Below are 15,448 nucleotides of genomic sequence, written 5' to 3'. Positions count from 1 at the left end.
GTCTCCTTGAAATTCAAGTGTGCCGTTCTGTCTATATTACACAGTTGTTTGGGTTGCATTTTTATCTTAAATCTGCCAAATACCTTGAAAGTCATTCAGATACTATTTTACTGTATATATACACTCTACATGATATTTTTTACTAGAAGAATTGGCCCTATGTGCTTTGACCCGTGTCGTAAAAATCGACTTATTTTAACCCAAACCGGCGATTACCCTACTTTACCAGCCATATTTCCCCCCTCGGTTGAACCCAGCTGAATTACACTGTTGTCCATGCCTACACTTCCAGAAAATGGTTTAAAAAAAGCCGATTTGATGATATTATTAAGGATAGAACCTGAACACATGATGTCTTCAAGCTAAAATGCCTGATGAGGCTTTTGATAGTTTAAGATGTAGGTTTGACTTCTTTTCAAGGATCAAACTGAAACATACGGTATGGTCAAGGTTGGTGATGATATAAATGTCTGAGATCATAGATACAAAGACACTTTTGAGCCAATGGGGTTGGTGGTCCATTGGTAAGGTCTTTGACCTTGGGAGGATTCACCTGTGTTTTAGTCCCACTTCTTACATTTGTGAGGGTGAATTAATAGAGATTTTTCGAGAGTCCTGGTTTTCAGGCATATGTGTAATTTAAGAGTAGGAGTAGAATAGAATGCTACTTAAAAAAAAAAACGAAGGCACTTTTGAGGTTTAAAGCCGTATGTGGTCTCCATGAGATACTTTTAAACTCCAACACAACAGAGGCTGAACAAGGAATGAGGAAGGCAGATTTTTGAAGTCACCTCCATAGTATAAAACTGTGATTGTAGCCTTGTAGGTAGATTATTCATTTGGTTTAATAAAAGAGTCGGTTCCTATTTGCAGCATATAACAGACTTAATCCTCCCTATTCTATGTATTTTGGCAATTAGACGGTTCGTAGCATAATTAACGAATCAAACTGGTAGTCTCTTCGAAACTGTAGTTGAAAGTTAATGAAATCAATTGGTTGTTATTGGAACTAGGAGAGGTATGAAAGTAGTTATATTGTCCAAAAGCTCCAATTCTCCAAATGCTAGGAGCTTGTTGATGCTGTAGCTTTTAGATTAAAAACATAAGCCATCGACAGTACACTAATGACCCGGTCTACATAAAAAAATTATGCAAGCCATCGAAGCATGCAACTATGCAAGGACTTCATAGACACTAGACTCTTAATCCATAGACAGGTATATTTTCTTAGATTGCGTTTTTTAAATCACATAATACATCACAATTTGACAGCGGATAGTTTCAGTTATGTTTTCAAACCTTGTAAAATTAAAATTAAATTGAACTTATCAATTTAAGAAAAATAAAAATTTCGAACAAATTACGAGTACGAATCAAACTACACTACTAAGCAAAAAAACAGGGGACTAGGCCTCTTGAAAGCTTCGTCCCTGATGATAGTTTTCCATTTGAAAAAAAAATAATTAACAATGCAACTACATAATATCTTTACCTAAAATTATACAAAATTTCCATGAATATATATGTGAAATTCAAACACCTCGAGTAGTTGAGGGGCCATAAACAAAAGTGTAAGAAGCCTCCAGATTCCAGTGACAACATAACTTCCAAAGCAGTTGGTCCTGAAAACACCTATTTTCGGGTTGTGCACGGTGCCTACATATTTGTATTTCCACTGTATGACATGAGAGATGCAGCAGCTGCAGCAGCTGTTGGAACAACTCCAGTTGAAACTCCAGGTTTTGACAAATGCAGCAACCTGAAAAATTCATGACATAACAAACAGCTTTATGATGTGTATTTATAACTTAAATAAAAGGTTAAACCCAACAATCTGTTGTATGACATCTTTTATAGTTTCCAATAGTGCATACAACAAAGTTTCAAAAGCATTAGGCCTTAACTATGAAACTGACCAAAAAATCAAACTCAATAAAGTTACTCTAAAATTTCATGAAATTCAATCATCTAAAGATAGAATAAATTAAATGACAAATACAAGGTTCAACAAGCTAAGAGCAAGCTGGGTGGGTCGGGAAATCTGTCGAAATGTATTTGGGTTGAAACAGGTCATTGTTAGTACAAATCGAAGGCTGGGTTGGCCCTCACACTCTCTTTTCCACTTTTTCAAAAATAAAGCATGCACTAACAGTGACTTATGACTGCAAAATATTGCGACGCTAATGGTCTAAATCTCCAGATACAAGCCACTTAGGCAGTCGAATGCACCAAAATCAGAGTGTGGGTGACTTTTAATCCTGTTCAACCCACTTGACGCTCCCTAGCTATATGTTCTTGTTTGATCCGTGTGAGATAAAACACCAGCTAGTAGACCCATTCATAAGTAGACAGTTTGAAATTCCCACCTCTAGATATTAAAACTATAATATGACTCAAACATCACTAGATGAAATCAGTGTCATGTAGTTTAGAAGTAGGAAAAACATGTCCAACATTTCATAGAAATGGAAACTTACGGTGCAAGATATTCACAAAATAAAGATACTGCTGCTGCAACTTCACTGTAGTTTTCAGCTGACGCTGGTGCAGTCACTTCAACCACTTGCATGCCTGGTGTTACGGGTACAGTGTCATCAATGGCATGCAACTTTAGCATCTTACTAACCGAGGACACTGTAACGGTTATCTGAGCACCCCTTTGGAAAGTGAAAGTGAAAGCAAACCCCACTCTCAGTAGCTCATGGTCTAACTTGTAGCCAAGCAAATAAAACAAACGAAGCACATTTTTGCTCACTTTGCTTTCTACCATAGTCCTCACCAGGACAGAAATTTGGTCTGCACCAGCACCTCTCATTGAACCCCCAACATGTCGAACGGTCCTGTACAACGTAAATATTTTCGTTAACCATGAGAGAATGCATACGATACGATTCAATAGTAGTTCAAAACGATATACAAAAAACTGTTCTGCTTACCAAGAGGGCTCAGATTGCTGGAGATCACATAAAAGTCGAACCTCTGATGCTTCAGAACCTATATAATCAAATTCTTACTTTTAACGATCATGAACTTGGGGAAAAACAATGGGTGACCTAGGGGGTAGCTTCATAAGGCCAAAAAAACAACACAAAATAGATAATGCAAGCCTTCTAATTTAGCTGTTTGTATTCATGAATATACGCAGGACTTAAATCACTGCATTCCTTACTACATACATTAGAGTACAACTGACCTAGATTGGGGCCACTTTTTAGGCATAACTCATGAACCTTTAAATGGTCCCTTGGGACTCCACAGAGGCCTTGAAGAAGAATCTCAAGGGCTTCAACATGCTGCAATATAAAACCATGTGTGTAAATAAAAACATGCACTTTTTTTCATTGAAGGGTTTGTTTTGATATAATTTAATTTCAAAAAAGTAGTCACAGTCTAGATAGGTGGATAAATGTGCACCCTCTCACTAGTAAGAACTCAATCTTTCAAATAATGGAGCCACCGAAATGATTTGCGTTCAGAAAAGATACACTTTCGCCATAAGGATAACATAGATAACACGGTATTGGAGGAAAACTATCCCTCCTTTCTTCTATGTTAAACTTTATGTAATGATGATAGGTTGTTTTTTTTTTTGAAAAGTTAATGATGACAGGTATCATGAAAACTTTAACAGTCAATAAACACATCGTTGTAATATACGACAATGTAAATGGAACAGACATGTAACATAATTATCTGACGCAAATTAGATAACTTACTGAATATTCTTTATATTACTATTATTTGATTTGATTCAAGCTTTCATATGCATCAGATATTTAACCTTATGATCCATTTGTAAGTCAAGGCAAGGACAACATGCTAATATAAGGCATTCTGAATATTCATGATCATACAATTATATAATAATCTGTTTGCTTTACGAGTATTAGGCTTTATAATTGAGGTACAAACTACTGACAACACAATTTTCAATTACACAGGTCTAACATCTACCACTTTACTGATTTTAACTTACGGTCATTTCGTCAATGCACAGGGTAACCTAAAGCTACGAAGATAACGATCGCAAAGAACAAAAGTCCGTGCTCCAAAATTTAAAGATGTAATTATTTTCTAATATATATCAGAGAATCAAATAACTACAAAAGGGTTTCTTACTAAAATCCCAGTATACCAGCACCAATAAGAATTATCTCCAAACTGAAAGTAAAGAAAGGCTTAGATGAAGCAACGTAACGTAGCAGCATGAAACCAATAACATCTAGCACTTTTTCATCCAACCTCAAATTCCATTTACACATACCCAATACATACGCTAGTTTACATATCACTTTATAGTGTCTATACTTGCCTGAATGATATTAATATCGAGTCACATTTGAAATTATTATAGTAGTACGTATAAGAGAACTGCCCTTATCGTCGTGTCCAAAGTCCTTAAACTCCAAACTAACCACCAACTTTACGCATACAAACTAAACCGTTTATCGTCTCTTGAGTCAGATATTTGCAAATTCAGTCCTCTAAAGCCATATTCTTTAATTCCAAATCGCATACAAGAGGAGTTAATATTTAAAATGACATGTGACAGAACCCCTAATATTTTGCATCTTCCGAACATATAATGTTGGCCAAAAAAAACTGCATCATTAAATTCCCCTCATCTTATAAGTGACCGACGACCGGCGTTCCATTTTACCCTATAATCTTAATAGTGATACGGCGCTCCACACTTTTATTTATTTGGCTAATTAACAAAAATTCTTGAGTAACAATTCTGTTTATGCAGAAAGTACTTTAATACTAAGGAATTTCCTTTTTATTCTATGCTTTTGGTTGGGGTTTGAATAAGAATCAACCATCTTTAAAAAACTATACTTTAATAAACTGGGAAACTGCTTAATACGCTGGACCTCAACTTTTACAATTAAAACAAGAAAAAAATAAAATCATACAGATATAGATATGTAATATAGTTTAAGTGTACCTGTGTTTCGATGATTCCTTGAACAACACACTCCATATGATAAGTTTCGTTTCAATCCAAAGAGTTCTTGATTTGGTAAATGGGGGCAAACTTTAAGTTATTATTGTAAAAGGAAAAAGGAAGTGACAAATGAAAAGTGTCATTTTATAGCTACTTTTTAAATCAAATTTTGGGGTTTTTTTCTTCCGATAAGTAAAATAACCGTTAATTACATATCTTTTATTTAATATATATAAACATTATTTATAAATTCAGTCATTTAATATATTTTGTTGTCAATGATGACTATTCCAACTAGGGACACTCTTAGGCTTTACCCAAGTAATGACAAATTTTAGGGTTTTTTCCACCGAATGCTTCTAATGGCCTATAGTTAACATCTCGTTGTCTAGGGTACGTGCAAAGCTTTACCATTATACAGTGAGGTTTTTCTGATGTCGTGTACCGACTGAATGTCGAGAAAAAAAATACACTCACACTTGATAACTAAAAAAAGAAACGGGCACTTATATAGTTTAATAATTGTTTTGACTGATGGACTAGACATATATCCATTAAATCTCGGCATATTAGTTCTCCGGCCGATTACTCGAACTTTTATTTCCCAAATAAGGCCATAATTATTATACGGAGATAGTAATATAAGGTTGTAGGATATTTAAGATTTTAAGGTTAAGTGTGAAATACTTACATACTAATTTTCTAAATTAGAAAATTCGTGCGGATTTAAGTATTTATTCATTAATACTAAAATATTAGTATATGAGAGGTTTCACACAGTTTAGGTGTCTGACAACGATTTTCGTACAAACTACAATGAGAGGCTTATTTAGAATTTTGGGATGCATGATTTTCATACTTTATGTTTTTAAATTTGGGTCTTGCATTTTTCTTTGGTCCATTCACATGTTTTTAAGAGTTCAATGCATTTGTTTAATTTGGTTGCTTTTATGCATTTGATGGTCGATCGACTAGTTATCTATACTCCTTTATAATAATTATCAACCCCATACTTTTAGAAAGTATTCGAAAATTACTTTTAATAAATACCCTCTATGGAAAAGGTTATTAAAGATTAGTAAATTTGTCCTTAATGAATTAATTTATATTTTAAATTCTTATCTTGCTAATTTATACTCTAAGTCTTTATCTTCTAAAATATTTCCACTATTTCCATTACATCAACTTACACAGTACACCATTCGACACCAATTATCGATGTCATTACCACCCGTCACCGACACCACTAAATCGTCGTTGTTGTCACCACCGCCGTATTGTGTTGGTACCGTGTTATTATGTTTTTTAAGATATGTACTTTAACAATCTGGATTTTGTGTTTTTCATATTTTCAATTTTAGTTTTTTTATTTCCATGCTTTATAATTTGTAACTTTGTATTCACTTTAACTAATAATAGTTATGAACTTTTTTTTAATACCTTTTATGTTTTTGTTTTTTATTTTGTTTTATAATTTTTGTTTCATTATGTTTTTTATTTTCAACTTCTAAATATATTTTTTATTTTAACTAATATTTATTATAAACTCCTTTCTCAATTTGTTATTTTTTGTGTTCGATCTTTTTATCCTTATTTTTCCTTTTAGATCATTTTTAGAACTAGCGTAATGTCTTTTGGGGCAAAGCCCGGGTGACATATCTCGTTATATAACATATATAAAATTATTTCAAGTGGTAGTGAAAAACAACTAGCTTGTTTGTTTGGGTTTTTTTTAGGGGTTTTTTTCCTTACATTTCTTAGATATGAGTTATGTAAATGTTACTTGTCTTTTTTGTATTTTGTTATTATTTCGATTTATATCATTACTTTTAGGGTGATAGTGTTTTATCGTGTGACATCCTAAATCATTTTAAAATCGAAAGTCATAAAAACAAATTGAAACTTAAAACAAGTTGGACCATTTTATACTTAGAAAAATATTGTAAATTTTCGCCAAAAATTAAAGTTGTCAAATTTGAAAAACAACAAATGGAATCTCCTTTATATGTTAATATAAGACTACTGTACAAGCTTTGGGTCTCGGAAAAGTCAAACGAAGTCCTGACAAAAAACATTGGAAAAAGGTCAGAAGGTTTGACGGTCGATGTTCCAGCATCGGCCGTACTTATCGACCATCAAAACAACAACGGCCGTAAAATTTAGTTTCGTAAATTATGACACTAACTATCTCCAGGAGCGATCGTGAACATCAACCATCAGATATAAACGGCCGTCAACTGCAGTTTCGACCAAAACATGTACTTTTCGACAAAATTCAATTTATGACTCAATTCCAAACCTTTCAAACACTTTAACTAACCAAATAAGCTGAAAATATGTGATTAAACATTTCATAACCCTTCACTAACTAGATGAACCAAAGTTACAAGCAAATAAAACATTTATCCAACATTACCAAAGTTTTTCAAAGTTAAGGATTCCAAAGTTTATGACATGCAAACCATGACATCAAAACCATCATTTACATTATACAAATTACAAGCTTGGGCTACTTGGGAACACATGGATATTCGGGATCTTCTAGCCATCAAAAGTGAGAAATGGTAAGAAATGTCTTACCCAGAAGCTTCACACAAATTTCTTCTAATTTTTCACTTCTTTGCCACGGCTACTACCTTGCCCTAAAAAATGATAAACACTAAAACGATAAGTAACGCTTAGTGAATGCATATACATATGATCATAATCAAGTTACCAAAACATTAAAGCATCAAACATCATTCATAGTCTATCTTTTGATAGCCATTTCATTCATATCAATCATAAACACAAAAATCATCAGAAATCATTTTCAACATGGCCATGGATTATGCTAGTAGGACTTTACCTACCTACTAGCTCACAAAATCAATAATCATATTTTGCTAGTAGGAATTTACCTACCTATCAACTTTCAAAATCAAACATCAAATATGCTAGTAGGAATTTACCCACCTACTAGCTTACATATTCATAATTCAAGTCTTTCTAGTAGGAATTTACCCACTTACTAACTTATTCATTCAACAATCAAAATCTTGCTAGTAGGAATTTACCCATCTACTAGCTTATTCATTCAACAAACATACGGGTCATAGGAATTTACCCACCTATGACCACTATTAACTGATTTCACTACCCTATGGTCTTACACCAACAATAATGATGTCATGGGTTTCTCTACCCAATGGTCTTATACTCGTTTTTGTAATACCAGCGGTTTTGCTACCTTATAGTCTTATACCAACTTCAATCATGCAATTGTATGCATCTCGTACTATCATATTATAACCTCTTTTTCAAATCCGGTTTTGCTACCTTATAGTCTTATACCAACTTCAATCATGCAATTGTATGCATCTCGTACTATCATATTATAACCTCTTTATCAAATGATTGTCATCAATTCAATAATCGTTTCATTCTCTTTTTACAATCATGCAATTGTTTACCACTCAACTTTAGACTCATTCACATTCTCTTTTTACATATCTACCATCATCACAAAATCGCTAATAACTCAAATTTTACTACTAACTGTTTAAACTTTATAAGTTCTCAAGATTCACCCGAGGATCAGTATCCATTCATCAACTAAAACTTTTATGAAATACTACAATAGTCCCCACTATGGCATGATCATAACGCTACTTCAATTAAATAAAACGACTCACATTCGGCAAGTTTCATGCTATTTCCACATAATAGATCTGGTTGTACTCATCTCGACGACTTGAGAGTTTAACTTCATCTCATTAAATATCTCTGATTATAGCAATAACAAATGATATACATTTGAAAATTTTCATCTTTCTTTTTAACAACTAAAGCGGAAGCACCCAGAACTACTTGACAAATAAAGTCCTTTATCCAGAAGTTCTTGAAATTAAATCATCGATTCTTGTATTTTAATTGTGAACAAGACATTATAGGGCTTTTGCCATGGGTATAGCACCATCAGTGAGGCATCTCAATATGCATTGAATAAGTGGTGGCTCAATGTATATCGTTGAGATAATTGCATTGTGTATGAGTTGTATCTTTATCGGCCCAAGTACATTGGTCACCCAACGTGTGACCGACCTTAAAAACATCATCGACCACCCTCCTGATCCTTTTGGCTTCATCTTGCAAAAAGTATGAATATGTCTCTTCGTGTTTGAGACCTTGCGGCCTGGTGCTTCTATTGCCTTAACATGTTGCTCGCATTGTTGCCTTTTTTCCCGTAGGTAACCCAGGACCCCAGAGAGTTCAGTTTGAAGGAGGGTGTCCTCTTTGATATCGGCCATGATTCGTGTTTTCATCTCGTCTTCGGTCAGACAAGTTCAGTGAACATTATTTTTTGATGATAAGGACGTCATTTGGTTAGAAAGAGTGAAATTTAGAATTGTGATGAATCTGAATTGTGCTCTAGGTTTCTATTTATAGTGTGACAATCCAGGTAGCCGTTCAGGGACTGAAAGTGTAAATATTTTGATTTTAAACGTTAGAGGGACTAATGGTGTAAATATTTTGAATTTTAAACGTTGGAGGAGCGTCTTTGTAATCTACCTATAAATACTGGGACCTTATAAAAGATTTCAGATCAAAACTCAAACTTCTATATATCTGAAATGGCTTCTTCATCAAATGCCCCTAACCGAAACCACCAATGACTGTCGATCAAGTGAATGACAGTATCATGGCTGATATCCTCGACCACCAAATGTTCAAAGAGGAACTTGTTGTAGTTGGTCAAAAACTAAAGGCGAAGAGGCAATGGTGTAAAAAAGAATTCGATTATATACAAACTGGGCATTGTACTGATCTTGAGTGTCAATATTTTACTTATTTGCAAGGTAAGATCGACAAGATTAAAAGTGCTATGGAAGAACTTGCTGATGCGGTTGTCAACTTGAACCATTTGATCATAAATGCCAAAGCAGTTTATGAACAAAAAAAATAATTGTTTAATATGTTATAATGTTATATACTTTTAATATAGTTTATGATGGTTTAAGTATTTTTAATTATGTTGTAATATACTCTTTTAATAAATAAAAGGTTGGAGAAAAGAAAAAAAAAACGTGCACAGCTAAAAAAAAAGAACAGTTTCCCATACTTGTCACTTTACATCCCTGGAGCATGTAAATTTACACTGCAGGTCCCCAATGGTCATATCACCGTTTGAAAATGTTTCATTTTGCCCCCCCCCCCCCCTCCTTCTCCTTCAGCTCCCTGGGAGTTGAAAGCTCGCGCAGCCGAGCTCTCGTCCATCTCCCTCACTTGCTGGCCGAAACTCGCTTAACCCTCGCAACCTTTCCCCATCTCGCGACCGAGCTCGCCATCGGCTCCCTCCCCCTTACTAGTAACTCATACTAGTTTATGGTGAAGCAGAAGTTGAGAGCAGCGATGAAGACGACGAAGAGTAGTTTTATTTGCATGTTTAATTTTTAATATTGTAGTAGTTTAATTTTAATTTTTATGAATTTAATGTATTTTTAATTATGTATTAGGACTCTATGTACTATTTTTAATTATGTATTTTAGTTTGTTAAATGTAATATTGGTTGTTATTTTATAAAATAAAAGTTTTATTATAATTTGGATTAAAATAAAATAGTATAAAAAAAGTTTAGGAAAAGGAAAGGAAGAGGTGGAGAAAGAGGTATTAATGTTAGAGGCAGTTCTTAAATTCAAACATGTGGTATTTAGGAAGAGGTGAGTAAAAGATTTAGGAAGGGTCTGAGGCGTAAGTAACAATTAACTGGGTTACAAATTTCATAAAAGGATTCAATGAAAAAAATAAGGTCCTATCAGTTATCTCTTAATGTAAAGTAAAGAAAACTGGAGTCACGTGCCTATATACAAACAACCAATTTAAGAAGTTGTCTAGAACGAAGTCCACACCTATCTTAAAATCCAAAACTTGAGCAGATCCTAATGAGAGTGTCTAAAGAAACCCCCAATATACTAGATACACACCTATGTAATCATTAATTTAACTAATATCTCATTAAATATCTTTTTTTTTCTTTCTAATCATTAAATATCTCATTAATTAAAACCTCATTTATTATCTTTTTCTCTAGTCTAACCATCTTTTAACTTTATTTCATTAATTAACACAACATATATATTTTTTAATAAACATTTTTTTAATACTTTATATAAATATATCTTTTTTATCTTTATCTATAATTGTGTGAGTAATATTATTAATAAAAATTTTTTTTCCATAAAAGTCCACCATTAAAAAAAAACTTATTAAGATATATATATATATATATATTGTGTTAATGAAATAAAATTAGGAAATTTTTTTTTGATGTTATGGTATACATATTATTCTTTTATATAAAAAATGTAAAAATCAAACAAGTAACATAAATCAAAAAAATAAATTATTCAAAAAAAATACCAAATATAATGACATTAAAATATCAAATCACTTACATCGATAAAAACTCTTTCATGCGGACAAAGTTGATCATATAAATCTAAACGTTGTATAGGCGAAACAAAAAATTAAACTTACAAACTTTTTATCTATGTCTTTTATTTATTTATTTTGTGTTTTAACTTTTTATTAGTGTTTTTGTGTTTTAATTTAATCTTTTATTATAATTGGTGAAATGTGTTTTTTAGTTTATTATAATATGTTTTTTAATTTGATATAATGTGTTTTTAATAATAATAATAATATAAATTATGATGTGGCACCAATAAACTGAGAGTTCAGTATGGAGGTTAATGGTAAAACTGGTTCAGTGTAGTGAATTAGTGTATTGTTAATGTAGCATCAATAAACTGAGTTTCAATGTGGTGGGTTAAAGATGGTCTAATAAAGATTAAATATATAAAAAGTTTTATGATGCGTATATAACTATACTAGCGTTGTACCCGCGCGATGCAGCGGGGAATAAGAAAAAAACGCCGGTGGTTTGTGGGGCGGCGGCGATGAAAAAGAAAAAAAAATAAGCCGGCGACGGTGGATGGTGGTTTGATGGTGGTATTTGGGGCGGTGGTGGATGGTGTTTATGGGGGGAGAAAATCAGAGAAGGAGAGAGGGAGAGGAAATCGAAAATCGGATGACGTATGTGTGTGTAATGAGCGTGATGGATAAAAAATAGGTTAGTGTAAATTAGGAGGGCATAAAAGATATTTTAAAAATGTAAATTAGGAAGGCATAAAAGACATTTTAAAGGTAAAGGTGTTAAAAGAGGGGTGAGGTAATTTGCTTATTAAGAGAGTATAGATATTGCTAATGTAACATGACATGAAACTAATTATGATGATTATTAAAGATTCCCTTAAATTCTATTGCTATCAAATGTTGGACATCATATTATAGTACAAGTATATGTATTTTTGTAAAATTTGGAAAAATGTTCACGAATATTGTTGGTATTTATAGATACATGAGGTATATTTGATTATATCAGCATAGTTATAGAAATGTGTTCGTTTTCGTTCATTATGAAAATTAATTTGTTCATGTTCATTTGTTGTTGTGATCGATCATGAAAAAACCCAAACAACATATAAGATTATCTATAAACATTAGGATTCAAATTCAATGTTGCAAAATACTAACCCTCTAAGCTCTAAAACTATTTAACGAAATTATTATTCTATTATCAAATATATATCATCTCATAACAATTGGTTAAAAAATAAATAAAAAAATTGGTTAATACCGTTCTAAAAATAATTGGTTAATATCCAAAACAACAATTTGAGACAAATATGTTTAAAAACTTCAATATTGATCTAAACATTTCCTTACTATTTGGTCATCTTGAGATAAGTTTAAAATAATGTAAATAAACTATTAAATAAAGGGAAAATTACCTATACGATCATATTTTAATGTCTATATCTTATGTTAGACACCTACAAAAGTTTTTCTATTACTTTTTGAACTATAGTACCAAGTGTCTATTAAAATGCATGATGCTAGTTTTAGATTTTTGATTTCGTTAAAATTTTTGTTAACAATCAATGAATAGATGTTTTTGTAAGCCGCAAAACAACCATTTCGATTTTAAAACTCAAATTTTGACTAGTTAACCAAAACTTGTTTTTAATCTCGGTTTCAAATTAAGAAATTTATAAGTTGAGAATATATAAGGGTTAAGTATCTCAGAGTGTAAGTAATTTTGCAACTTTTTCTATTGTGTGCATGCATCAAAAAATTTGAACATTTTATGTAAGTATCTCGCTAAATTGAACGCATAATGTAAAATTGTATACGTGACACATATATGAGCTGCTCACGTAAAAGTTTTTTATTAGTCAACGTAAAAATTTTACATTTAGTGTTTAATTTAGCTAGATACTGACATAAAATGTTCAAAATTTTTTATACATACACACAATAAAAAAAGTTGCAAAAATATTTATACTCCGAGATACTAAACTCAATATAAAAACAAGCAAAACAATTATAAAGATGATGTTTGATCATCATAGACATCAAAAGGCCAATAATTCCTAAAACTTAGAAATCACATCTTTTACAAAATGATCACTAATCCATAAATTTAGATGATGAAGAGATTGTGCATTTTGGAAAATCATGATGAGAATACCCTTTTTTTTCATCCAAGATAGATTAGTTTTCTACCAACAAATCTTAATATATTTTTTTAACTTTTTATGTAATATCCATTTGTGTTTAACGGCTAGGAAAAACTCATAATTGTCAAAAGTACAAGTTAAAGTTGTCGAGTGACAATTGTAATATTTTGATTGGTTGGTAATGTTTCTTACTATAGGTTTTAGGTGGTAAGGATTTAATGACCAAATAGGTAAATTATTCTGTAGGTGTCTCCAATAACGTTATGGTGATTTTAATTTTTCCGGTGAGTTAGTGAATTTTTCGGCGAGTCTCAATCGGTTTAACTTTTGTTGAGGGTTTGTTTGTGGCTGATTTTTGAGTATTTTAGTGCGAATTTCGTGGTCTAATTCGAAGAAACGAAGGTTTAATCGGATTTTTAAGTTTTTCGGCGAGTATTTGCAGTTTCTAACGAGTTTGAAAAAAAAATATTTTGTTTTTTTTAATTGTATGCATAAACTAATCCCAAAAAGTTATTGTGTGCATGTCACGTAAGCAGTCAACGGGTCAATGTGAAAGTAACCGGTCCCATATAGCCATAATCCCGTTTTATGTTCACAATAACCAAAACTTCAAGTTTCGGGAACACAAGAAAGCTGGCCTAGAGTTCGTGCACACAATAACTTTTAAGCATTAATTGACTGCATTTCTGGACACTTATCCCATATTTAATTTATACAAACATGCTTTTACGATATTTTACATTAGATTAATTTTGACATGTTATATACGTTGTAATATTTATTTTTATATTAAATAATACTAATATAGATACTTATAGTAATAATTAGTAATGCAGTTTAAAAACAAAAAGTAATAAGTAATCTAAAATTAGTAATTATTAATTATTAATTAGACAAAATTATTAATTGGTAATCTAAAAAAAAGATGATGATGTCAGCAAATAATTCAATGGTTAGAATTTAAAGTAAATCTTCATTCAAAGGTTGTGGTTTTTTTAAAACTTATTTTAGGTGGCTCTTTTATAGTTATTGTTAGATACATTGAGATGAGAAACTCAAAACTCGAACCTGAGAACTTAAGATTATGTTAATCAATTAACAACATGAAAACAAAACCTATAAGGGTGAATGTGTAGTTGTCATGTTGAAAAAAAAGTACGGTTATGGATATGAGGGCTTCCCGAACTCTAGTTTCCAGCCAAAAGGGGTGTTAAATTTATTTACTTTTTTGTTATACAATTCGCTAAAATTTTTGGATTCCCGGTTTTGATAGGACAAACTACCATGGCTGTTAACTCGGATATTTACCCATCAAGATACGGCTCGGATCATTTGATTCCCCTTTTGAATCGTTCGTTATCATCACCATTTTCAAATGGATTATGGCAACCTAAAGATAGCGTTATCGCATAACCACAAATGATCTAATTGAATTTTGGGCAACGTGTAATTTTGAAATGGAAATGCCTAAACAGCACATAAATAAGGCATTAAACTATTACTTTTATAAAAATCTTTGCAACACTTTTAAAAAGTGTTGTCCTTAAGCTTTAGTAAACACAACATTTTTTTTATAAGTTTTGCATATTATAAAAGAAGTGCAACACTTTTAGTGTTGCTTCAAATATTTAATTGTAATACTTATTTAAATATATTGCTTTTTAGCCCATGTTATGTAAAATGCGAACACTATTTAAAAGTGTTGCTATTAAAGTGTTGCAATAACCTCATTTTAGTCATTTAATCTACTTATTTGGTCATTTAATCCTTTGAAAACAATCCTAGCCAATTAAAATATAACAAGTATCCATGGTAAGTTCCACAAATTATATTCAATTGTCATTATCTAAAAAAGCTTAAATTATGCATCGTTTATTTAACTCGTTAGTTATGAACAACTTAATTTTCATAATTAAGGAAAACGAACACATTTCTATA

The 15,448-nt window shown here is 31.8% G+C and overlaps 1 protein-coding gene across 1 annotated transcript; it reads right to left on the bottom strand.

The window, feature by feature from the left end:
- Positions 1 to 1,332: 1,332 nt before the first annotated feature.
- LOC122607873 (mediator of RNA polymerase II transcription subunit 18) lies at positions 1,333 to 5,047 on the bottom strand. Its single transcript, XM_043780943.1, has 5 exons — positions 4,949 to 5,047; positions 3,194 to 3,293; positions 2,937 to 2,994; positions 2,478 to 2,840; positions 1,333 to 1,759 (listed from the first exon to the last, which is right to left on the bottom strand). Exons 1-5 carry the CDS (start codon positions 4,982 to 4,984, stop codon positions 1,657 to 1,659), a joined length of 660 nt encoding a protein of 219 aa, XP_043636878.1. The 5' UTR covers positions 4,985 to 5,047; the 3' UTR covers positions 1,333 to 1,656.
- Between the last annotated feature and the right edge of the window lie 10,401 nt (positions 5,048 to 15,448).

This window comes from Erigeron canadensis, chromosome 7 (genome assembly GCF_010389155.1).
Source record: "Erigeron canadensis isolate Cc75 chromosome 7, C_canadensis_v1, whole genome shotgun sequence".
Taxonomy (NCBI): Eukaryota; Viridiplantae; Streptophyta; class Magnoliopsida; order Asterales; family Asteraceae; genus Erigeron; species Erigeron canadensis.
This window is presented reverse-complemented; position numbering and strand designations above follow the sequence as displayed.

Coding starts and splice junctions, on each gene's coding strand:
- LOC122607873 (XM_043780943.1), bottom strand. CDS start 4,984: ATGGAGTGTGTTGTTCAAGGAATCATCGAAACACAG. Junction 3,294..4,948: donor AAGGAATCATCGAAACACAG/GTACACTTAAAC, acceptor TTTATATTGCAG/CATGTTGAAGCCCTTGAGAT. Junction 2,995..3,193: donor AAAAAGTGGCCCCAATCTAG/GTCAGTTGTACT, acceptor TTGATTATATAG/GTTCTGAAGCATCAGAGGTT.